This window comes from Pteronotus mesoamericanus, unplaced genomic scaffold (genome assembly GCF_021234165.1).
Source record: "Pteronotus mesoamericanus isolate MK-2021 breed Mesoamerican mustached bat unplaced genomic scaffold, CSHL_Meso_final contig_78, whole genome shotgun sequence".
NCBI lineage: Eukaryota > Metazoa > Chordata > Mammalia > Chiroptera > Mormoopidae > Pteronotus > Pteronotus mesoamericanus.
This window is the reverse complement of record NW_026555258.1, coordinates 27,550,977-27,575,485: the sequence shown is the minus strand read 5'-3', so window position 1 is coordinate 27,575,485 and position 24,509 is coordinate 27,550,977. Positions and strand designations below refer to the sequence as shown.

The window sequence follows — 24,509 nt, the reverse complement described above, 5'->3', positions numbered from 1 at the left end:
CAGTACCCTCAGTGCACAGAAACGCCAGTTACCTGAGAGCCGCCCTGTGCTGCGGCCGCGAGGAGGCTGCCGGGGGCAGGCGTAGTGCTCGATTGCCTCCCAGCTCTGTGACTGTGGGTAACTTGCTCAGCCTCTCAGAGCCTCAGCTCCTCTTCACCATGAAACAATAATCAGAGCCCTATCTCATGGGGCTGGTGAGGGAGTTAGATGAGACGGTACAGGGGCAGGTGGCAGATCCATGCCTGGCATGAGGGGTGTGGCCCTGAATGGTGGCTCTTGTGACATTTGCTTGGGACTCTGGCTATGAGAAGGAAGTCAGGGCCCCTACTCCTGGAAGTCGCTAAGTCCTCCCAAGAGCTCCCTTCTGGCCCCATGGGGAGGTCAGCCATCCTTCCAAGGGCCCAAGCCTCTTCCCTTCTGGGAATGTGCCCTGTGTCCGAGACAAGGAAGTGGTGTCAAAAGCACTGAGTCAGACTGTGGAGACACCAAGGAGCCCGCTGTAATAAAAATAGGCAGCAGTGTCTGAGTCACTGACGACAGAAGCCGGGCAATCTCCTCAACCGGTCTGGCTCGCTCTGTGTCTGAGAGAAGAGCCGAGAAATGGAAGTAAGGCAGAGGCTCTAAATCATAGGCCTCTGGCAACAGATGTGTGAGTGGGAAAGGACAGGACCACAGTCTGTTAGTGCTAGAGGGACTTAACGGTCACCTCTTTCTGTATGAAGGTGTGAAAAGGTGCCCTTTGTACAGAGGGGCAAGCTGAGGCCCAGTGAGGAGAAAACACTGGTTCTAGGATACATGGGAATAGCTAGGGCTAGAGCACAGGTCCCTGGATGTCCCATTTGGGGCTCAGGCCATGACTCTGAGCTGCTGTCCTGGGTGGTGTGGCAGAAGTCCATCCCCAGGGCGATGGCCAGTTCTCGGGCAGCTTGGATGGAGGCAGTCAAGGGTCCAGAATGGCCACCTTGGCAGTGACTGCTCTGAATAGCGTGGCAATCTCGTGTACCCATCAACCTTTGGTCACTTCATCGGCATGTCCAGGGCAGAGTGGTGGTCCCTTGGGCCTTCTAGCCCAATGCTACCACCCAGTGCACCCTTTCACAGCTGGGAGTGAGGCCAACTCGGGCAGAGATGCCCAAGGTGCCCCCGGGAGCAGGACAGGAGAGGGGAGCGGGGTTTGAGAGTGAGAGACAGTCACGAGGGTGGGGCCGGCCAGGAAGGCTTTCTGGTGGAGGGGTCATTGTAGCTGGGCAGCTTTGGACAGAAGTAGGGAAATGGTAGAGGAAGGAAGAAGACTGGTGTTTCTGGATAACCATTGCGTGGCTGGTGCTTTGTATATATGACTTAATATAATCCTTGCAACAACCCTGCAAGGGAGACGGGTGCTCAGAAGGACAGGGCGGCTTTGCCAGGGTCACACGGTGCTGGCGTCAGGACCTAGCCTGGCCTCCTCTGCTGGGCCCGGGTCCTGCAGTGCAGGGCAGATGTGGGTGTGCGTTGCAGCTGGGAAGGGGTATGGAACAAATCCCCAAAATGTCTGCAGAAGTGAAAAAGGGATTTGAGGGGACTCCGTGTTCTCTGGGGCACCCCAAATGCTTTCCTTCCTAGATTCTCCAGCTCCACTCTCCTCTGTGGTTTGAAGAGAACTGGTATAGACTGGTCTTCCACCAAGTAAGAGCTCAACTCTGCCTCTTCCTGTTGTTGACCTGGAGCCAGGAACCTCACCTTCTGGAGTCTCAGTTTCGTCTGCAGTTAGAATGGTGCAGACCGCTGCACCGCCGGGTTAGGGAGGGAGTAGGGTGAATTGACCTGTGTGGAGCGCAGGGCCGGTCTGGCACAGGCAGCTCTCAGTGAATGTTCGTCATTGACAGTGGGCCAGTGTGAGGATTGAGGTGACGTGTTAGAGTGCCCGTTCCTCTGGGGACCCTCCTCCCCATGCCAGCCCCTTGTGGCTGCCCTCAGTCCTTAAGGGAATCCCTCTCCCCTGCCCCCACCCCCAAGGCTGTGGCTCTGGGCCTGGAGGTCCTGGAGCTGCAGGTCCTGAGGCTGACTTGTCCGTCCAGAATGTCAGAATCCCTCTGCATGTTCTGCAGAGCACTTACTTCCTCTGGCCTCCTTTGCACGGCCATGTTTTTCCATTCATTCCCCAGAGGATGCACAGAGGCGGAGGAGAGTGCAGAGTTTTGTCCCAGGCTGCCCAGCACGTAGGTCGCAGGGCCAGGTCCCCGGGGAGGGAACCAGGGTGTCCTCAGTCATGTCACCCGAGCTGGGACTTCCCCTTTCAGCGTCTCCTGGAGGGGCTCCACGGCGCCCTCCCTGGCCACCCCTCTGAGGCGGGGGAATTTCCCCGCTTGCTCTCAGACGCTGCCCTCCCCTCTCTGTCTGCCTTCTCTCTTGGAATGAATATTACTTCCCTGTCCTCGCCCTTTCCAACTGCCACCTTTAAAGACACAAGCCATGACCAGTGAACTCAATCATGGACTTAAAGGGCCAGCCCCTCTTCTCTTACTTCCCCATTTAGGGTAGGAGTCCCTGCTGCCACACTCGTTCCCCTGCTAAGTTAGCTTCTGCTGACACACCATTCTGTTTCTGGAAAGTTCTGTCTTATGCTGTGGTACAACGAATATCCTTCTAGTTCTCAGCTCTGGCTGTGCATCAAAGTTGTGTGGGTGGGGGGCAGGGGAAGGCAGGCGTGAGAAGGGGAAAGTTTTAAAAAAAGTCTTGTGACTGGGCTGCATAACAGGTATCCAGACCCAGTAGATCTGGAGTGAGGCCTGAGAATCTGTACTTACAAATAGTTTTGTGGGAGTTTCTGACCCACAGCCAGGATCTCTCATCTACCCACACGCAAATTCTCACTGTTCCTCAAACACACCCAGCACTTTGACCCCTCATCCATGCCTGTGCTCCTGGGTTCTGTTTGCAACGAGGGACCTTTCCTGCCCCCTCTGAGCCTGGCCAGTGCCTACTTACCCCTCGCGATCTAGTCTCCAGCCCCTCCTTGGTGGCCATTGCCAACTTCCCTCCCCGCACTTGGCTCTCACTTCTGCTGTCCCATGTGTCACTCACATTCAGTCACAGTTGTGTCTGGGTCTGGGTCTGTGTCTCCCCATAGTTTGACAGTTTGGGGACAGTCACCTTGTCTTATTTATTCATTTCCATATCCCTAGGGATTGGCAAAGGACCTGGCACACAGTAGGGCCTCAGGAAATACGTGTTGAATATGAATGTGGGCTCAGCAAATCACCACACTTTTAATTTAAAAAGTCTTAAGACTCAACATTTCTATTCTGTCACAAGCCACACTGGTTCTCCATCCACACTAACTCCTGAAGACCATTCTAGCTGCCTGTTGGGGGCCGGACACTTGACCCTGACCCTGGCGGCGGAGGGTCAGCTCACCAGATTCACACTCTGCCCTTGACTGTGGATTTGTGGCTGCCTTGTTAGGAATTTTCCAAAAGAGGTTTTTGTTGATGGACTGGAGTCTGTGATTTCCTATAACTCAGCCTTTGCCACCTTGAGTTACAGAGCTCAGCCCACCCACGCCTTGCTGTCCTGCGTTTCCTGTACCCTCACCTGCCCTACCTGCCTTGTCTCGAAGCCCAAGTCCCTTATAAGGCAGCTTTACTTCCAGCCACCAGCAGCCTTGCTCCAGGCTGGAGACAGGATTTCTTGAGACCATCAGGGAGCCCTGGTAAAGCGACTGCCCTGCCGGAGCCTGGCAGGAAGAGGAGAGGAGCTGCCCGTGACAGGGTCCTTCTTGCTCCTCTGCTAGGTCCCCATGCAGCTGGGAGAAACGGGGAAGTCCTGAGGGTCTTCACAGCCACTGCTGGGGTGGTCCTTGCTCTCTGCTTCCACAAACCACCCTGGTTCCTGCCTCACGGGGCCTCTTCAGTGCAGCCTCCTGGCCTCCTGGCCTCACCTCAGCTCCCCAGACCCACTGGCACTAGCGTGAACTCCCCAAAGTGCACACCTGCCCACTCCACTCCCCAGCCTGACACCCCCCAGATGCCCCAGATCCAAAGCCAGACTTCTCACCAAAGAACCAGCCCCACCACCGCCTGGCTCCTCCCTCTGCTTCTGTCCTTGACCCTCGCCAAGTGCGTGTTGTCAGATCCTGACAATGCTGTGTCCTTTCTCGCCTCCATGCCTCTCTCATCCTTGTTTTCTGAGACTCTGTTCATTCTTCAAGGCCCCCCTCCTAGAAGCTCTCCATCCCCACCTCCACCTGGAGATTGTACAGTATAAGAAACGGTGCCCTTTTTTTAGTACACAAATATTCCATTTTCATTATTTAAAAAAACTGCTTATCAACTGCAGGTAAGCCAAAAGATGAAACGATCACCTTTAATGCCGGACAAAATCACTACAGAGGTGTTGTTCTTTCTCCGACTTTAGAAGTCTAGTGATGGGGATGAATGGCTACCATTGGTGGGCTTGTACCATGGCCCTGTGCCGAGCGCCTCCAAGCGTCTTATATCCTGTAAGCAGCTGTCATTGTTCCCACTTAACAGAGGAGCAAGCAGAGGCTCAGTGAGGTTACTTGCCTTGCCCAGCATAACAAAGCTAATAAATGGAGAGCTGAGATTTGACCCAAGATTGATTGTAAGAACAAGTTATGGGGCCCATGAGAACCTTCCTTGTTCTGATGGACCAGAGATGCATTGTTTATAGCCTGGATTCTGACATTGAGGATATAATTTTCTGTTCTTAGTCAAGATAGGTAAGTGATAGCTGCAATCACAAATTAACCTTGAAATCTTCATGTCTTAGTTGTTTCTTGTTCACATCATAGGTCCAACGCTGGTCAGCAGGATCCTTCCATTCACCCCCTTCTCAAGCCCCTTGAACTCAGGAAGGGACGTGACTGTTTGAACACTGGCCGCCCTGGGTCTCCGCAGCTGTGCCTGCGCCTGGGTCTGGGGGTGGGGTCAAGGTGTCTGTGGCCCACCTGCCCCGCCCCCGTTAGGATTTCCACCTAGATCGCCGAACTGCTGTTTCCAGCTGCTGGGGGGTTTTGTTTTGTTTTTTTCCTAGTTGGTGAAGTTAGCTGAGATATTGACTGGCTTTGGAGAAGCTACACAGAAGCTGAATGTCCTAGAAAGCAAATCATACCCATCTTTTATTTTCAGGGGAATTTGTGACCAGTGCTGATCTGGGATTGGATTTATACAGCGTTTCCTGAGGGCAGCCTGCTTCATTCATTTGTTCTTTCATTTGTCCATTGATTTCCTCTTCTAACAGATCTTTATTAAGCACCTCTCTGCTGGCTGGAGACAGACATGTGGTCTCTGTGCTCAGAGAGCTCAGGCAAGTTCAGCAGCGACTCGCTGTAAACTGAACATGCACCTTTTTCAGGCCATGGCTGGTTCAGTGATTGCCCAGGTACACAAAAGACAGGTCTAAGCTTTCTTCTGGGTTTATTCAGCACTTTGTGGCTATATTAATTTCTTCAGTGATGTTCGCTGCCATTTTTTTTCTGCTTTCCTGCCCAGTAAATCCTTCTGGGTCTCATTTTTTTTTTTTTCTCCCTTCAGCCTAAAGAAGCAAAAGTTGAACCCATAAACACCCCTCCAACTCCATCGCCTCTCCCTGAGGATGTGGAGCTTTCTGGCGAGCCTGCAGCTGAGGGGACCCCGGAAACCACCAACCTGAGCATCGCCCTGCACAGCAGCCCTGAGCCAGGCAAGTCCTGGGTGCACCTTCACACGCAGCAGTGTTTTTTAATTGAGCGATGACGTGTGCCCAGCCCGGGTGACATAGGGAATAGAGAGCATCTCACTTAACCTTCTGCGTCTCACCAACAAGGTGGGGGAATCGAGTCACCCAGCCGAGCTGCCGTGGCTTATACATGGCAGAGCTGGTTTTTAACCTTGGATAGCTGGCCTTTCCATCCCCAGACTCCGCCCCTCCCGAAGCCCCTGGGGTTTAACAGAAAAGTTCGTAATGATCGTTGCTGTTTATTAAATACCTCCTTTGTGCCAAGCGTTTACACATCTCATCTCCAAGCCCAGCTGTACATCTCCTCGTTGCTATTATTCAATGTTAGCCAGTATTTCAGAGATGGAAATGCCAGTGCCTAGAAAGGTAAGTGAAGTGACATGCCCACAGTCATACAGCTAGTGAGTCGGGGGGCAGAGCCAGTGCGCTGGCCTGACTCCACAATCCCCACCCTTCCCAGCCTTGGCCACAAACTCCCGGATTCTCAGAGGATCAGGCCATCTAAGCTTCTGTGGCCTGGGGAAACGACCGGATGGCCGGGGAGGGCATGGCCCCCAGGGGTCAGTGGCAGGCCCTGGGTCCGGCCTGGCCTCTTAGGTCCCCACCCAGCGCTCTCGTCCCTGCCCAGCTGTAGAGAGGAGCACTGACAAAAACCCAAGATCGGGCGTGATCCCCCAGACAGCAGCTTGATATGTGCCCAAGGCCTGACGTCGGCCTGCATTTTCTGCCCTTTATCAGAGGGGTGACCATTTCAGACCGAAGTTACAGCCAACGCCAGAGCACCAAGATTTAGGCACGAGGTCAAAAAACAACCCAGATGCCCACTGCAGGGACTGGCTGAGCAAACTGTATTTCATTCATGTGTGCAGCCCTGAAACCGGTGATGCAGAAGATTCAAGGAGCCGGGGACATGCTCATGGGGTACTCCAGGGAAAAAGCACCTTTCGAAACTCTATGTGTGCTATGACCCTAATGCTGAATATATATTATTTATATTTGTACCTAGCCATGTAGAACTATGTGTGTGTGAGTGTGCATGTGTGTGCTAGAATAATATACAACAAAACACTGTGAGGAATATTTTCTGGGTGGTGGGATTGTGGGTGGTTTTAATTTTCTTTTTCTGTGGTTCTGTAGCTTACATGCCTTTTACAGTCTTATATATTCTTTTTACTTCTGCCATCAGTAAATGAATGTTATTTTAATCACTAAACTTGGGAAGTCTGTGGGTGAGAGAAAGTATGTAGTACTGAATAGAAAAAAAAATGGTATGATAATTTAATAAAGTCATAACACAGCCAAGGAGTCAGGGTGTTGCTGTGGAAAGACTGCGGGGCCGGCTGGGAGCAGACAGTTTGGACGGAAGCCCTGCTGAGCCACCTATTTGCTGTCAGGCCTTGGGCAAGTTCCTTAACTTTTCCAAGCTTTAGATTCTTTCACCATCCACTGGGAGTGCTCACAGTTTCCCCCGTGGATGGGAGGATGTGGAAGTGGTTTATGAATTGCAACGCTGTTCTCCTGGGTGGAACTGGGATTTCTGAGGACGGGCAAGGAGGGGCAGAGCCTGCAGGGCCCGGGGTGAGGGCCTCTCCTAGACTGAGGGATGAGTTCAGAGGAGGTGGGAGCCAAACGCAGGCTGGGACCCAGATCCAAGCACAACTTGCTTGTTCCCTGGGATCAGCCAGACTCCTCTGGCTAACAAAAGGCCAAATGAAAACAATGGAGCTGGCTGAAATGTTCCTGAACATTCTTGTTGGGGAGAAAATCTAGATGGTGAGGGAAATGGTTCTGAACCCTGAGAGCCCCATCCCTGGCTAGGAAAAGCCGCCTGACAGTCTTATTCCTGTTTCCCAGACACCATCTTGCCCCAGGGCACATGCTATCCCCAACTCCATCCTCCAAGAGGTGGGGAGTCAGACTCCTGGGGTCTGGCCAGCTGCTTGCACAGCACCCCCTGGTGGTGGGAGCAGAGAGGATGCAAGAGAGTAAGGAGATGCGTGCATGGCAAAGGGTCCCTTGAATGATGCAGCACCCCCCCTAACCACACACATTGTTCATATCATGAGACACACATGAAAACTGCATATGTGGAAATGCCTGGGCATGAGGTAGGTCGGCCTGGCTTCAAGGGCTTCTTCCAGTCACTTGCTCTCTGTGGGACCTGTTTCCCCTCTGAGGAATGGGGTTAATAAATAAATAATAAGGCGCTGATGTGCAGATCAGATCAGGACGCGCATGCCGGGCAGTGATAATGGGGAGACTGAAAACATGGGGTTCTGTCCTGGCTCTGGTCAGTGGCTGCGAGGCGGTGGGGAGGTCCTTGCAGGTCGGTCAGGTGGGCCAGCAGGAAGATTGAGGGAGGGAAGAGGTGAGGCTTAGCTTGGAGCCCAGCCTGTAACAGACATGCATTCATGGTAGTGTAAGTTCTTTTTCCTTGCTTTAGGACTCCATGTGTTTTTTAAATTGCAAAAGAAATATGTACTTGCGGTAACAGTTTAATCAATGCAGAATTGTATAAACCAAAATAAGAGTAGCTTCCTCTCCTATCCTCTCGAGGAAATCGATGTTAAATATTGTGGTTTAGCCAATGTGTGTTGTTTATCTGTATACACGCATATTTCCATATATCTATCTATATGTTATGCATGTTATATAACAACTACATTAATTATATAATGTTGATAAAGCATGTATACTCATCTATAGCCTTTCTCCCTTTACCAATACAGAACCACACTGACAATGAACATTTATTGATTACTAACTGTACGCCAGGGGCTGTCCTTGCGTCTTTTCTTGTATTCATTTATTTAATCCTTGTGGCACCTAAGCTTCAAAACAACCCTACGAGACAGGAATTATTCCCAGTGTACAGAAGAGGAACCTGAGACACAGGTTAAATGAGTTGCTGCAGGTTGCACCAAGTGCCAGAGTGAGGTTCCAGTCCTGCAGCTGGTGACAGAAACTGTGACTGAAACCACATGTCATGCTGCCCTCGGTTTGCTCAGCCAGCCCCTATGGTGGGCCTTCGGGCTGTGTTTTGACCTTGCACCTAAATCTCGGTGCTCTGGCGTTGGCCGTGGCTTTGGTTTGAAATGGGTCCGCCCTGTGAAAAGGGGCAGAAAAAGAGTGGGCCGGTATCAGGCCTTGGGCCCGTGTAATACTGCCTTGGGGTGTTTTGTTTTTTTTGTTTTGTTTTGTTTTGTTTTAATTTCCTCTTAATCCTGTATTCTGGGCATCTCTTCAAGTCAGTTGGTGGAGAGGCACCTCTCCTTTCTGCAGACCGTGCAGCGCAGTTACTAACCTCAGAATGCCGCTTCCTAGGGTCCGGGGAGCCCCTGAATGGCACGCTGGAGGGGGCGGATACCGTGAACAGTGCCTCCGTTACAGACCCCGGCTCCGGGGGTGGGGCCTTCCTTCACGTCACTGAAGAGGTGAGTGAACGGTAACTTCTCCTTGCTAAGTCAGTGGTAAATTTGTTTGCTTATCTCCGACCTGCTGGAGCCCTGTAGTGAGCACTGTGGAGAAACAAGAGGTTTTTAGGTGAATGTGGTGGAGACTGCCTCCCTCCTGCTGGGGCAGAGGAGATAGGAGTCCCAGGGCCCCAGAGGCTCTCCAGGGAGGCTCCAGGACAGGGAAGGAGATGCAGCTGGGCCTCACAGCTGCTGGGGGGTGGATGCTGGGTCCTCACCATGGTACCCGCTGCCCTCCTGCCCAGTCGTCCAATGGTGAAGATGCACAGCCCCTTCCGTCCTCTGAGCCCCATCAAGACAGCATCAGATTAACTGCATGTGTGTCCACTCTGTGGTTGGGTAATTGACTTTTATACCCACAAAACCAATTGTTTTTATCATCACCTGAGGGCATTTTTTCATTGCTTTGAGAGAGAGAAGAGAGGGGAGGGAGAGAGAATGAGAGCGAGCGAGTGCGCAATTGGTTGCCTTCCTGTACATACGCTGACTGGGAATCGAACCTGTGACCCTTTGGTCTGTGGGACAATGCTCCAACCCACTGAGACACACCAGCCAAGGTTGCGAAACCAATTTTTAAAATGCTGGGCACAATTGGGTACCAAAGTAAAACAAATGTATTTTTCTCGCAGTGGCCTCTGCTAAAACTGCACGGGGTCAGCTCCTTCTTCCCACTATCCTGTGATGAAAACTCAGACACGCTCATACTTCCCTAGTCACTATCTGATAACAGCCTATTTTTACAGGTATTTTCAAAGTCCATTCCCACATAATACAAAAAATTCAGTCCGTTTGTCCCCCAAATTCCACGGAATATATACCCAGCTCACCAAATGGTTTGTAGTGAGAAGGAAGGAGGGGGGAAGCCATGGTGCACTTAAAATTCCCTCCAAAGGAATTCTTACTCTTTCAAAATGAATTATTTTCTTTTTCTTATATAGCCCAGAGGCAGGCGATGGGCTAATGCTGGTGGAACTGATTTCACTTCATTGTCTCTCAGTGTGTCCATCATAAGTGGCTTGGTTCCTTCATTTAGCATGTAGAAGGTACCTGATAATCGGGGAATTGTACTTAACTTGTACAATTAATTAGTAAATTATACTTTATTATAAAGCCCTTTGGGACTTTAGCTAAAGTAGCATTAGAGTCTCATTTTAAAATCTGTGACATCATCTTCTCTGTGTGTGGTTTGTTGTGTTTTTTTTTAAAGACAGTATTCTGCAAGGACTTAATATGTTCTTTGGGAGAAAAAAAAGATGCTGTTGTCAAGTAAGTTTAGGAAATACTCTGCTTTGCATTGTCCTTATAGGCTCTGAGAAGTCCTGCAGCAAGGAGATCTGTCTCACTTTGATCAGCTTTTAGTATCCAAGAGAACTACCTTTGCAAACCAAAACAACCCCAGAATTAAAAGTAACAACCACCTTGGGAAACTGAGATAAACGTAGTCAGTTTGCTGGCACCAGCAGCCAAAGCTGCCCTTTTTCTATTTTCTGCATCTGCTGTATGACTTGCGGAGAAGGCTGTGCATCCTGAAGGAAACTAAGTCACAGGGAAAGAGAGGAAGCAGGTGCCCAGCCTGAGAAGGCTGAGGAGGACAGGGTTGTTGTCTGCATGCCTTGAAACGCTGTCATGGGCTAAGATGTTCAGCCTGTTCTTACGGCTTCTGGGCGGGCAGTGAGAGAGGCAGATGTGCCTAGAGAGACGTGTCAGAGCTGGAGCAGGCTGACTCCGGAGGCAGTGACCTCCCAGTCCCTGGCACGTGCAGACAGGTGCCCTGCAGTCTCTCCTGTCCCTGGGATGCTGTGATTCTGGGACTCTCGTGAGGCTGGGGTGAAGTCCAGACACGAAAGTGCTTTGAGGGAAAGAAGCTACAGAAATGCAAGTTGACAGAGGGCTGTGGACAGTCTGTTTTCTCCAGCCACAGGCACATTGATCAAGGCTGTGGGCGCAGTGACGCGGTCCCTCGTGATGACTTTGTTTCAGGGTCCACATACTGAAGAAGGTTTGGCATCAACAGCAGCAGCCGGAGGAGCCGAGGTGACCGTCGGCTCTGTGGGGGAAGAAGAGGCCAGCACCTTGCCCACCGGGGGGCTGGCCCTCTCCGTGTCCACCCAGGACCCCAGGGAAGGGGTCTCTTCAGTAAGTAGCTTGGAGTGCCTGCTCCACATCACCTCCTCCTGGGAGATGGTGGGCATCTCTGGTGGGAGCAGTCGCTGGCCTTCCCCATATATCTGCAAAACGCAGAGCTGCAGCCTGGTGGGGCCAAGTTCGAGTACACAGTGATTTGGAGACTGAGTTATTTTTTGACTCGTTCAGCAGATGCTGGTGGGGTGCTGCACTGTGCAAAGCATGGGGTAAATAAGGTCAACCGCCTCCTGGGGACAGAGGGCGAGAGGTGCAATAGGAGAAGCACACGGGGCCCTGGCAGCACCCAAAATGGGACCAGAACCCAGACTCAGGGGCCTTCCTGAGGAACAGGTGCTGAAGGTGAGACCAGGGGAGGCTTAGGGGCGGCCTAGCGGATGGAGGTGAGGCAGGTGTTCCAGCAGGTGGACCAGCAGGAGCGAGGGCCCGGGGGCATCAACAGAGCACTGCAAGACCTAACAATCCGGCCCAGCCAGCGGTGGAGGCAGGAGGGAGTGAGCGAAGGTGGGGAAGCGTGGCTGAAGGGGCCTCTGAGTCCGAGGAAGCCATGAGAAAGAACTTGGGAGTGTTCAGCAGAAATAAGGAGTTGCCGACAGTATTAAAGAAGGAAGTGATGTAGTCAGAGTAGGTTTAGGAAGGTCACCTGACCCAAAGTGGAGAAAGGATAGGGGAAGCCAGCCTGGAGTAGGGTATGGTTCGGAGGTTGTCTTGTTCCAGGCGAGGGTGGTGTTGGCTCGCTCTGAGTTTGATTAACACCGGTGGATCCTGCCAGGATTCCCAGTGAGTAAAGGCTTGAAGAGCTGGGCATGAGTTGGATCTGTCACAGTGACCATTGGTGACCTTGGGGCGGGCAGCGAGGGAGGGAAGGCAGAGGGCACTGAGCTAGGAGAGTGAGGCGCACTAACTCCTCCCACTAGAAAGCTGTGCATCCTGGGACACGGGTGTTGTCCCAGTGCCTCGATGTGGGTACCCAGCAGAAGCTTCATGCTCAGGGGTGGTAGAAGGTGGATGGCAGGGACTGTGACAAGTGCCAGCCACTGAGGTTGGCAGGAAGGAATAAGATGAACACACAGGCACCATATTGGGTAGTATGGAAGGTCAAGGTCTCTGTGTGGGTGGCCCAATCAGGGCAGTGGTATAAGGTGAGGTCTTGGATGTGCAAAAGCTTTGAAGGTAAGGGAGCAATAGGACGCAGGCATAGGAGGGGCCCCACCTGTCTGCTTCCTCCAGCCGCGGCGCTGTCGATCACCGACCTGGGCCCCACGCGATGTCTTCCTATGCAGGGTCCAGATACTGAAGAAGGTTCAGCAGCAATAGCAATAGAGGAGGCCGAGATGCCCACTAGCGCTGATGGGGAAGCCGAGGCCGACAGTGTGCCCACCGGGGGACCAGCCCTCTTCCTGTCCACCCAGGGGCCTGGGGAAGGGGTCTCTCTGGTAAGGTTGAAGTCACGGCTGGGAGCAGACCCTGCCTTGTCAATGCGCCGGTCTGTGTTCTGGCCAATAAATCCAGAGGAGCCTGAGTGGGTGGGGGCACCTTCCTGACCAGAGCCATCCCCCCGAGGAGTGTGTGGTGAAGCCCCTGCAGGCCCCGGGGAGCCCGCTGGAAGGGTGGGTGAGTCAGGAAGGCAGGGTGAGTCCCAGGGCTGGCGCAGGGGCCGGCGCCTCCACCAGCAGGGGTGGGACCCGGGGAGGAGGCGTGCTGGGCTGCGAGTAGAAGGGGTGACGGAGCCCTCAGCCGTGGCCTGTTTCTGGCGGCGCGCACAGGGTGTCGGGCGCCGCGGAGGGCCCGGGTGCAGCCCCAGCAGGGTCCCAGGGCAGAGCCAGGACTTCTCAGCCTCTCCTTAAGCGTCGTGAGAACACTGTTCCCAGCTCTGGAAGGCAGGACACAAGTGTTTTGGGACACCTGGCAAGCCTGTCCCTGTCATGTCACTGTAATGGGTGTCCTGCAAGTTCCTCAAGCTCAGCAGACTTAAACCTGGACTCTTCGTTTCTGTGGCTCCTTAGCTCCCACTTCAAGTGAATGGGACCGTCATCCCCAGTCCTAATCCAGGGTTCTCTTCCCTCCGCCTTCCTTCCCAAACCCATCAAGCACCCAGTCTTGTTGCGTTTTCTCCCTAAACTTAGGGTGGACCTCCCCCTTCTGCCCTTCTTCAGAGCCAGCACCGAGCCCTGGACGGAGCCACCGTCCCCAGCCCAGGTGCCGGCTGAGGCTTGTGCCTGGCCCAGCCCATCTTCTCCCCTGACTCCTCCTGGTGGGGGCCGCCGTCCCGCAGACGCCGATACCCGACCTGGTGTACAAAGGAACCCTTGCAGGGTCTGGCCTGGCCAACCACACTGACCTTGAAGTTTTTAAACGTGCCTCTTTTTGCCTCAGAATCTTCCCAGACCACTTCCCCTCTGCCCAGAATCTTTTCCTCCTCCTTCCCTCCTTAGCTCCTGTTTAGCCTTCAGAGTTCAGCTCAAACACCACTTTGTCTAGGAGACACCGGCCCGGATTGTGAGGTCTCCCCACAGACATGTTCACTGTACCCGCACTTCTCTCTGGAAGGTCTCACATGACTATAATTAACAATAAAATTGGTAAACAGTTCATTCCCAGACTGTATTCCCTGCAAGGCAGGGATTATATACATCTTGTTCACCCATCTATCTTCATCCCTGTAAATGCCTCCCTGCGGATGCTTGGTGCGTAGTTGCTGAGCGAATGGCTGGAGGGAGTTGTCAGGCCCTCACATACCACCGGCGCTGGCCTTTGAGCTCATTCCACACATTTGCTCCCAGCCTTTCACCTCTGGCCTAACATCAGCCCAGTGAAGCTTTACCGTGGGGAGGGGATGTGCTCACCAGCTGGCAGCTCTCCAGGCACTGGGCAGTTACATGGACTATTTTAAGGAACCAAAGGGTCACCACCACGTTCTTTTCCTCCCTCTCCTTCATCCCTCATCCCTCGTCTTCATTTCGCTCCTCCCCCGACTTCTTCCTTAAAGGCAAAGCCCTTGTCACAGGGCAAGAAAACTAGGCACCAGTTTTGACTCAGTAGAAATTAGAATTTAACTAGCAGGGCTGTCTGGGAACAGAAAGGCCGCCTGCGGAGGTGGTGAGCGTCCAGTTAGTGAAGATGTGCAGGCCTAGGTGTGCTGGAGGGGACCCTGGGGGTGGGGGGACGCCCTGAGAGGTCTTAGATGGCAAAGGAAGGGGTGCTGTGGACACGCCAGCTCCCTGATGGCCGCAGCAGATTCCTCCCTGTAGTCACACACCCACCAAACAAACTTGGGGGCACGGACCAAGTGGCATGGTCCCTCACGCCAGTTTTCTTTCAGGGTCCAGTCAGTGAAGGGAGTTTGACAACAGCAGCGGCTGCGGCAGAGATGTCCCTCAGCACTTTGGAGGATGAAGATGAGGAGGCCAGCAGGGTTCCCACCAGTGGCCCACCTCCCGTCGTAACCACAGCAGCCCCTGAGCAAGCGGTCACTTTTGTAAGTGTGTCCTAGCATTCTCTGTGGCTCACCGGGGGCCAGAGGTGGCAGCATCGTGAGGCAGGAGCAGTCGCCAGCTTCCCAGAGGCAAATGCACTTTCAGCTTGTGAGCGCACCTATGGGGGGTGGGGCAGGGCGGTGGGGGGGCGGAGCTGCGGGGAGGCAGGGTGCAATGGAGGGAGAATAACAGAGGGGGTCAGGGGAGTGGATATTTGTCCTGACCCTGTACCTCCTAACTTTCTCCAGGGAGCACTTTGTCAGAGAGAATGGCCACAGTGGGAAGGGGTTGCTGGGAGGAGGGGGTCAGTGAATGCCCCATCGCTGGGCACAAGGACTTAGAGGAGATACGTACTGCAGAAGGGAATGATGAGTCTGTGTTTCTGTGAATGTGTTGGGGGTAATGACAGCGGTAGGTAAGAACATGTTTTGAAATTGGGCTAGTGCCATAGAAATGACAGTCACCAAGCGCCCTGGCAGGCAGCTGTGTGCACACCACGTCGTGGGGGAGGTGATGTGATTCCTCGTGTTGGTGTTGCCTTCAGGGTCCTAGTGAGGATGAAGACTTAGGAGCAGCCACAACGGAGGAGCCCTGTACCACGGCCGAGGCAGAGGAGTCGGGCAGCACCCCCCCCGAGGGGCCCCCGCTCCCCGTACCCACAGCGACCACCCCTGAAGCAACTGTGACCCCTGACACAGCAGTGAGTCCGGCCACTTCTGTAAGTACTGCAGAGGCTGAAGTTTTGACTTGGCCAGTTTCACAGAGGAGAGCAAGGAAGGCTGAAGTCGCGTGGGCGGGGGAAGCCTGTCCCTGGCTTTCTCGGAGGTGGGTCTTCCTTTTGGTTTGCCAACTGCCCAGTTTGGGCACTGGAGGGGCCTCCAGCCTGGGAACACACAAGGAAGCTGAAGGTTGTGGAGGAAAAAGCAAGAGGGAAAATCTAGGGCACCTGGCTCTGTGTCCCACGTGGCCTCTAAATTGAAATGAGAGTTTTCTGACAGGTAGAGCTGACCAGAGATGCAAAGACCCGACTCCAGGGTCAGGAGATTTCCAGCAGGGGGTGGGAGGCCTGAAGGGCGGGGCAGGGACTGCAGAGGGTCGGAAGCATCAAAGGTGTGCGCGTGAGGAGGTGAGCACATCCCTTCCCACACGAGTTTCTGTGGTCCTGGGTTGCACCTGTGCAGCCTCATGCATAAGCTTACTTTTCTTTGGGCCTCATTTCCTGTCTGTAAAAGTGGGTGGCTGGGAGGTCAAGTCATGCCAACCGCACTTCCTATGTTCCACCTCCTACCGCCATCTTCTTGGAGCAGAGCAGAGGCTGGAGTATTTTAAAACGGATCCCAAACATCATGCAATTTAACTTGTAAATACTTTAATGTGCATTGCTAATCAGTTGACCTGGAGCCTTTTCCCTGCTTACCTGCAATGCCAGTATCCACCTAACAAAACAAACAACGGTTCTTTCCCATTATCTAATACCATAGTTTAAAAAATCTTTTTACTAGTATTTGTTCTCTTTTATTTACTGATTGATTTTTTTAGAGAGAGAGGAAGGGAGAGAGAGACATTGGTTTGTTTTCCCACTGATTTCTGATTGTTGCCTGTGACCTGACCGGGGATCAGGCAGGCAGCTTCGACATTCCCGGACAACACTAACCAACTCAGCTACTCGGCCAAGGCTTCGCTAACATGTGCTTGAATCTGGGTCCAAACAAGGTCTACACATTTCTTTTGGTTAATGTGTCTCTTAAGTCTCTTTTACTCTATGGTTGTCTCCTACCTTCTTCTTTCAGCCATTGATGTGTGGAAGAAACTGGGTCAGTTGTCCTTTGTGTTTTCTGCTTTGAGAAGTTGGTGCTTGGTGAGGCCGCTAGGCTGGTGGAAGTGTTAATGGATATATTCTGGGAAGTTCTATGTCAACACATATTAACCACCATAAAATTGCATATTGTTGACCCAGAAACTTCTGTTCTAAGAACCCATCGTAAAGGAGAGTCCAATGTGTAAAAAGGCTTTGTGTACAAGAATTTTAATCTGTGTTACCCATCGTAGTAAAAAAAAAAAAAAATTGGACATGGTTTAACTAGCCAATGGAGGTTAATTGAATTAAAGCATATTCAAATAATGGAACATATGCAGCTATTAAAAATTATACTTATTCAGAGTATTTAATGATGGGGGTAGGGGATACCATACAATGTTAAATGAAAAAAGATAGTTATAAACTTGAACATATTGTGTGGTCTTAGCTATGTAAAAATAGACTTGTGCGAAAACCCTGGAAGGAAATACCCTCCCTAAATCTTAGCAGTTGTTGCCTCAAATTGGCAGAACTGTGAAGGTTGCTAGGTTCCTAACACATTGTGGTGTTTCCACCATCCCCTTGTGACTTTTACAATAGGATTTTTAAAAGCTCTAAGAAGAGAGGTGTGAGGAAGGGGTGGTGGTGGGGGTGAGTGAGAAGGGAGAAGAGGAAACAGGAATACACAATACTTCCTCCTGGCACATTACTAATGCAGATAGATCACCAGTGACTATCAGAAATCTGCGATGAATGGAAATGAATGCCCTGATTCCTGAGCAAAGGGTCTCTCAAAGCACAATAGGGACTGTCAAGAGAGCATCTACTCTGGAGAGTCTTTAGGATCTTTTTAAGTCTCAGAGTCACTCTGGACAGTGGGTGAGGGGAGGCGTACAACCCATTGTGCTATGTTTTCATATTTCTCTCTCTCTCTTTTTGCTCATGAATAAAATGGGCATCATAGTACCTATGTCTTGAGTTGTTCTGAGGATTAAATGACTTAATACATGGAAAACTTTACCTTGCATATAGTACATGCTCAATAAATTAGGTATCTAGAGTTATTTTGCAGAAGAGGCCCAGAGAGGGTTAAGGGTTTGCTCAAGATCACACAGCTCCCAGGAGTTGAGTAGGGGTAAGTCTTAGTGCCTGGCCTTTCCACGTTTTTTTTTTTGCATTCTCCATAACCGCCCATTTTCAGACAGGATCCAGAAGTTGAACAGCAAATCCCACCATGGTCCCAATGGGGTCATTCCATTTCTAAGGTCATTTGACAAATAACTACCAAGAGCCTATTATCTGCTGGGTGCAGGTGACATAGCGGCAGCTGGGTACTCGGTAGCTACGAAGGGTGTTTTGGGAATTTCCTTCTGTTCTTTGGAGGAATGGATGGCAATCAACAAGTATGCGCTGTCTTCTTGGTGCCAGATCTTGTGCTGGACACTGGGCACCCAGAGGCATATCGGGGTTGGGCTGACCCTAGAGGAGTCCTAGTCCAGAGTGGCCGATGGACCGCAAACAACTGAGCTTCAAGTCACTGGTCCTTACACCAAATCAAGACCTCCACGGAGGCCAGTGGAAATACAAAAGAAAGAGATAAATTCTGTCGGAAAAATGGGGGAAGGCTTCATGGAGGAGGTGACCTCAGAACTGGGCCTTGAAGGATACGTAGGGATTTGGAAAGCAGGCAAGGAGGCTGAGGAGAAGATGTAAAAGCATGTAGCATGTTTGAGGGTGGAACGCCTGTTGGCTGCATAGCTGGAGGTGGGGAGGGAGGAGGGTAGCTCTAGAGGGGGGAAAAAAGGCGCTGGAAGGGCCAGCAGGAGAGGTGGCAGCAGAGGCTAATAGAGCTGCAGAATGTGGGAAAACTTTCAGTGACATGCTGTCCTTGGCAAGCTGCCATTGAAACCAAGGTGTGAGACTTTCCTTTCTCTGCAGGTGGGAGTGGAGGCAGAGGGCTCTGGCCTGGGCTGGGGCTCGGACATCGACTCTGGCTCCGGTGACCTGGGGTGCGGTGAGGAGCTGTTAAGGGTAAGTGTGAAGGAGGACATGCCTGGGGTCTGGCTGGCCTTCACAGTGACACCTGATGAAACCAGGCCGGCCCGCATCAGTCGTTGTTGAGGCTGATGGCGCGCTCCTGGGAGTTCACTATACTTTTCCCTCTTTGTATATCTTTTTCCATGTCAATTGCTTTTATTTTGTTTTAAATGAGGGTGAGCCTAATTTTATATTCAGGACCTCCATGCCACGCCACCTCCTTTCCAGGCAGACATCTCCAGCACCTGTGTCCATGCTTCTGCCCCGCCCCTCCCTTACCCATTACAGAGACCGCCTGGCCTCTTGTCTAGGCAGCATTTCGCTTTGGCTTCCAGATTCTTCTTGAAATCCATCCTGCCCTGAGGCGACCCCCTCCCTGCCTGTCCCTACCACTTCTCCCCCTGGTGTTTCTTGCTTCTTGGGCCCCCACTGGTCTAAGCTGCCCCCTGGGGAGTACCCCCTTTCTCCAGCTGCAGCTGGCTCCACTGCCCCTGGCCCCCAGCCGCACCTCTGTTCCTTCCTCCGAGCACCTGTGCTGAATGCCCACATAGATGGCTCCACTCAGCTGCCCCAGCGCCTGCTGGTCCTGGCAGGATTGGAAGGGTTTAGGATTCCTTGCGTGGGTCTTCCAGGTGGATGGGATTGGCCAACTCAGTCAGAGGCTAAAGAGACTAGCACGTTGCAGGAAGTTTTTTAATAAGAAGAGTTGGCACAATAGGCAGTTTTTGACTGATCTCTCAAATAATCAGAAAACTGAATTAACCAGAGCATCTCTGAGAATTCCAATGAATTGAGGTTTTATTGTACATATACACTTAGGGATAAAACATGACCTAATGTGCTCAGAAAGACCTGAATTCAAATGCCAGCTCTTCTGCTAAGTGGGAACACCATTCTCTGCTTGGAGGGTTGTTGTAAGCAATGGAGAATGGATAGAACCTATATGCTCAGTGTATTTGTCACCTCCCCTGTTGTTTATTAACAGACTATCTATTTTTAGGGTCCCCCAGGCCTCCCAGGCCCCACTGGCCCACCTGGCTTACCAGGGATTCCAGGAAAACCAGGAACTGATGTTTTCGTGGGACCCCCTGGGTCTCCTGGAGAAGATGGAGCTGCTGGTGACCCTGGGCTCCCGGTAAGGCACTGTCCCCTCTCTGTGGGCACAGGTCTTCCTTTAAGCCGGAAGGGGCATATAGATTGCAGTCCCCGGCACTGGCCTAAGCCCCCAATGGGGAACAAGCAGCTAGCTGTGTTTATAAACAAAAATCCTCAGCCAGGTGATTGCTAAGACTCTTCTGAGAAGCAGCAGAAGAAAAACATCAGCCTACACCTTGTTTTGCCACTTTATCTTAGTCAGAAGAAGAAATGCAGACTCACGTGGAATCTTAGAATCATAGGGCGTCAGTGCTGGGCCTGGGGTGGGGGCCCCTCCGAGACCGTGTCTTGCAACCCTGGCCTGGATCCCCCTCCAGGAGAGAACACGCGCCCCTCGTCCGCAGGGGCGATGCCTCTGCGGGCCCAGGACTGGCACTCCGCCGCGGGCCTGGCCCAGGACCTCACCTGTGGGGTCCCCCCGTCCTGGCCTCCTTTTCCAGGAAGCGTTTGTACAATATTTCATTCTTATCAAGGGTGCTGTGGGCTGATTGTTGTTGATGTTCCCCAGGGCCCCGAAGGACAGCCTGGACGTAACGGAGCCACTGGTCTTCCCGGAATGAAAGGGGAGAAGGTAGGAGGAAGGTGGGAGGGTTTCAACACGTGTGAGCCACCAGGCCCACCCTGCCCTTCTCTGACCTCCAAGTCTGACCTTGCTTCTTCTATGAATGACCCTCCTGGTCCTCTCTGCTGATGCCTCCATCCGGGGCTCTTTATGCCAAACCTGAACTCAGCGTCTTCCCTGCCCACTCCTGCATGTCCCCGGTTTCAGTGAATGGCGCTACCACCTACCCAGTCACCTGGATTCAGAAACACAGAAACTACTCTAACTCTTCCTTCCTCTCCTTTTCTGGCCATGATCCATCCGTTGCCCAGACGGGCTGATCTGACGTCCACATCTCTCGCCTCTCTGTCCGTCCTGGTCTGACATTCGTCTCTCTGGCCCACATCCCGGCACCCTGCTCCCGCCCACCGTCCAGCCTCCACCTGCCTGCCCAGGCCACTTCCTGCAGCGAGTTCTCACTGCCCTCTCCAAAGAGAAAATATTGGTGGCTTTCCATTGCTTCCAGGACAACATCCTAACTATGTGCTGTCCCTCGAGGCCCTTCTTGACCCATCTTTCTAGCTCCGTCTCCCACGGAGCCCACACATGGCCTCTGGCTCCACTGGGCACGTCCTCCCTCCACAGCCTCCTGGCCTTTGCACATGACTTTCTCCATCTCAGATGTCCTTTCCCTCGTCTCATCTCCAAGGTCCCGTTGAGCTCTGTCCCCTGGGAAGCTCTCCCAGATTCCTCCAGAGCACAAAGCACACCTCCTTCCTCCACTTCCCATCAGCACAGCATTTATTTTGCAGGGACCCCACTTAGCCAACAGCACTAAAGCTGTTGGCCTGCCTTTCTGCTCCGCCATTGCCCTGACAAACACAAAGTAATGCTATTGCTTGTGAGTGCTTAAAACCTAGCACAGGCCTGACCTTTGGTGAACGAATGCAACTTCTTTCACACGTCATTTTAATCTTCCATTCCCAGAGTCTTCCACGCCTTCACTCTCGTTATCCTCTGTAAGCCTGCCTTATCTCCTCTCTGTAAGCCCTTAGCGGCTCAGGGAGGTGCGGTTCCTGCCCCCCAGTGTTCCCGGTGTGGTTGATGAGATAAGCCAGGTCCTGCAAAGGAGGGCAATAAAGATAAGGTCAGTCTCCTGGTGGTGATGCAATCTTGAGTGTCACTGGGGTGCAGAGGAGGGAGCCCCCTCCCTGCTGGCATTTGGGGGGCAGGGACTTCTGTATGCCCTACCTGGGTGAAGCTGTGGAAAATTCCTAGATACCACCATCCTCACTCAACTGAATTTCCAGTTTCCATCAGCTTTCAAGTGTGTTTATTTTAATTGAAGCAGTAACTGGATTTTCGTGGAAAGCTCATTTCTCAGAAAAAGAAGAAACAGTTGTCAGCTGTATGGAACTCCTTTTACATGTACCGGCTATTTCATAAGAAATTAAATTTTGCAGGAAACATCATAGACCTACACTCATCTTCCCTGTTCTTACCGGCTTCTCCCACCCACCCACCCCCGCCCCACCCACCCCCACACACTTTTCTGGCACTTAAAAATACCCACGCCCACATTGGCACACAAACGCCTGCGCAGGCACACTGCCCCTGCGGGGCAAAGCAGCTGTGTGCACGGAGCAGGCTTGCGGGGAGGAACTGCTGGAGAGGACTCATATTTTTCCCCCCTGAAGTTTGCTATGAGTTTGCTAATTTGTTGCACTATGTGTGTATGATACTTTCTGGTGAAGTAAAAGCAGAAGCAAACTCTAGAAGAACTTGGAAATTTGCATCTGGAGAGCTCAAGGGGAACCTTGAACATGGCATTTGCTCCCACCAAAAGGGGGTAAACCAAGGAGCATGGAGCATGGTCTGGATGTAAAATAATAAAATCGTGCTAACGGGAAGAAGAATCTCAGGGATATAACACAACAAAAGATTCAATGCTACATTCGATTCTTGGGTCCCCTCCACAATGCCTGTTCTTCAGCTTACACACCTTCACGGACAAGGGACACATCTTCTGCTCATGCAATGCCTTCCATGGACACTTGTCGGGAGGTCTTTCCTTGTGCTGTGAGGAAATCGGCCTCTGTTCTCACTTGCAGGGCATACAGGTCGGTTTAGGCAATTGTCTGCAGTAGAGTTTTTTCCCCAAAGAATAAGGTCCAGTTTATTGGGCTGGTAGAAAATATTGTTATATCCAATCACTCTTTTCAAATGCGCTATTGCCATAAAAATGTGGATGGTCATTAAGAATTTACCAAGTAGATAATTCCACATTGAGTTCCACAATAGGAACATTCCTTAATTTATTTCTCCCAAATTATGATGAGCAGCTAATTCTGAGATCTTCCGCACATGAAGGGAATAGGTGAGGAACAGCCTGCTCTCTCAGACACAGCATGCTTCTGGAAAGGGTGCCGAAGAACTTGCTGGAGACCAACCTCTGGAAAATTCCTTTCTGCTTTTTGCACTGCAGATTCTGCCCATCCAGGTCTCCAGCATTACCTAGGATTAACTCTGTCATTCTTTTCCTTCTTTTATAAGCTGAGTCATTCATTGTCTTCTTCATTCTCAAAAGGTGGCAGAGCATCCAGGTAGAAAAGAGTTTATGCTCTGAAATTTTCTTCAGTAACCAGAATTGCTGGGGCACATGAAGCTACCCTAGTGCTTCGAGTAGCCTCACTGAGCTGCCAAAATGTCATTGTTTGCACTGTAAAACTAGCTTCTGTCTTTCCCACAATATGTCAGAGAAATGCAAGTAAATCATTATTTTCTTCTCTTTCTCCAAGTAATTCCGACTTGGCTTTGAGTGATTCTGTAAACCTTGTATAATAAGAAACAGGGTACTGCTCCAGCAGTGAGCTGCTCTTAAGTAGGATCCAGCTACGGGTTTCGAGCTTGTAACAATTGGTTTCAATTAAACATTCTAATCTTGGCCTGATTTCCCATTTTATATCTTATTTCATCATCAGATATGTTTGGCACGAAATGTGGATTATAGGCTGCCATAAAACTAAATAAACTACCGTCACTTGCAATTGTACCATATTGAAGTTATTGGTATAATAAACACCATGAGCAAAACCAACAGGCATCCACACACAATTAGTTGTGCTGTCTCAGAAACCACAACAGGGGGAAAAAAAATCCATGTATTAATATTTATTAACTTTTTTGATGTTCCTGTATGACAAAGTCCAATAATGTCCTTAGCAAATCCAGTTACCGTAATGAGCTGGAATTTCTAATGAATGCTGAACCAGGACCTTGCAGCACGCAGCACTCCTTCCTGCTCCGGGTCCTTCCACAGCGTTTCTGTTGCATAGCTGATCTCTCCATACTGCACCATCAGAGCCGGACTTGCAGGCGTGCTGCTTGGGATTCCAAGACAGGGCCTAGGCTCGCCACGCAATTTGCTCGCTGAGAAATGAAGTACAGCTCTACCATCCCCATTGGAGGAGTGTGGGCTCTTTGCTGAGCCTTTTAATTGAGGCTCCCACTTTCCACTCCACCTGTTTGTGTACATTCCAATAAGAAGAGATCTTCCAGCCCCGAGCTGGTCTGCTCATATTCCAAAATGGCAGCTGCTGAAGCTGTGAGCCAGGGGAATGGGACACATACTGTCTCTCTTTATATAGTTCTCTCTTCAGGTGTGTCTCTCCTGTTATTCAGCCCTTCTGCAGAGTCCTTTACTCCTACAGTTATATATTTGTATTGCTAAGATCTGTACTTGATTCTTTTCCATAACCACTAGTCTAATTTCATAATAGTGTGCCCTTGTTTCATGACTGTGATATCCTCCCTTTTCTCCCTGAGAATATATATCATATACTTCATGCACTGATTGGACTGTGTTCCTAACTGTTTCCTCAGGCCTTCAGTCCATTGTTGATGTTGTTGCCTGTGTCTCATAGTGTTGCCTTCCCTCCGATGTGCGGTGTTTCTTGCTTGTGCATTTGCTTTCAAAATTGGAGTTCCTCATTGGTCTGTGCTCTGTGCGTGTTTTTACAGATTGTTGGGAGCTAGGCAGTAGCTACTTCTGGGGCATCTAGGTTTTAGGAAGGGGATGGAGGAATCGGATGTGCCGTCAGGCAGGCCCCTCAACAACTGATCAGCTGGTCTTATGAGGTTTGGGGGACCCCTAGACCTCCCAGGGT

At 51.4% G+C, this 24,509-nt stretch overlaps 1 protein-coding gene across 1 annotated transcript in view; it reads left to right on the top strand.

Annotated features, from left to right (window-relative positions):
- The window catches only part of COL15A1 (collagen type XV alpha 1 chain), a 95,903-nt gene that overhangs the window by 35,603 nt on the left and 35,791 nt on the right, over positions 1-24,509 (top strand). Inside the window, exons 6-14 of the mRNA XM_054584089.1 lie at positions 5,538-5,685; positions 9,046-9,155; positions 11,175-11,330; positions 12,620-12,772; positions 14,659-14,814; positions 15,357-15,512; positions 18,549-18,641; positions 19,648-19,782; positions 20,311-20,373. Coding sequence (XP_054440064.1) covers positions 5,538-5,685; positions 9,046-9,155; positions 11,175-11,330; positions 12,620-12,772; positions 14,659-14,814; positions 15,357-15,512; positions 18,549-18,641; positions 19,648-19,782; positions 20,311-20,373 — 1,170 coding nt within the window. The remainder of the gene's footprint in view (positions 1-5,537; positions 5,686-9,045; positions 9,156-11,174; positions 11,331-12,619; positions 12,773-14,658; positions 14,815-15,356; positions 15,513-18,548; positions 18,642-19,647; positions 19,783-20,310; positions 20,374-24,509) is intronic.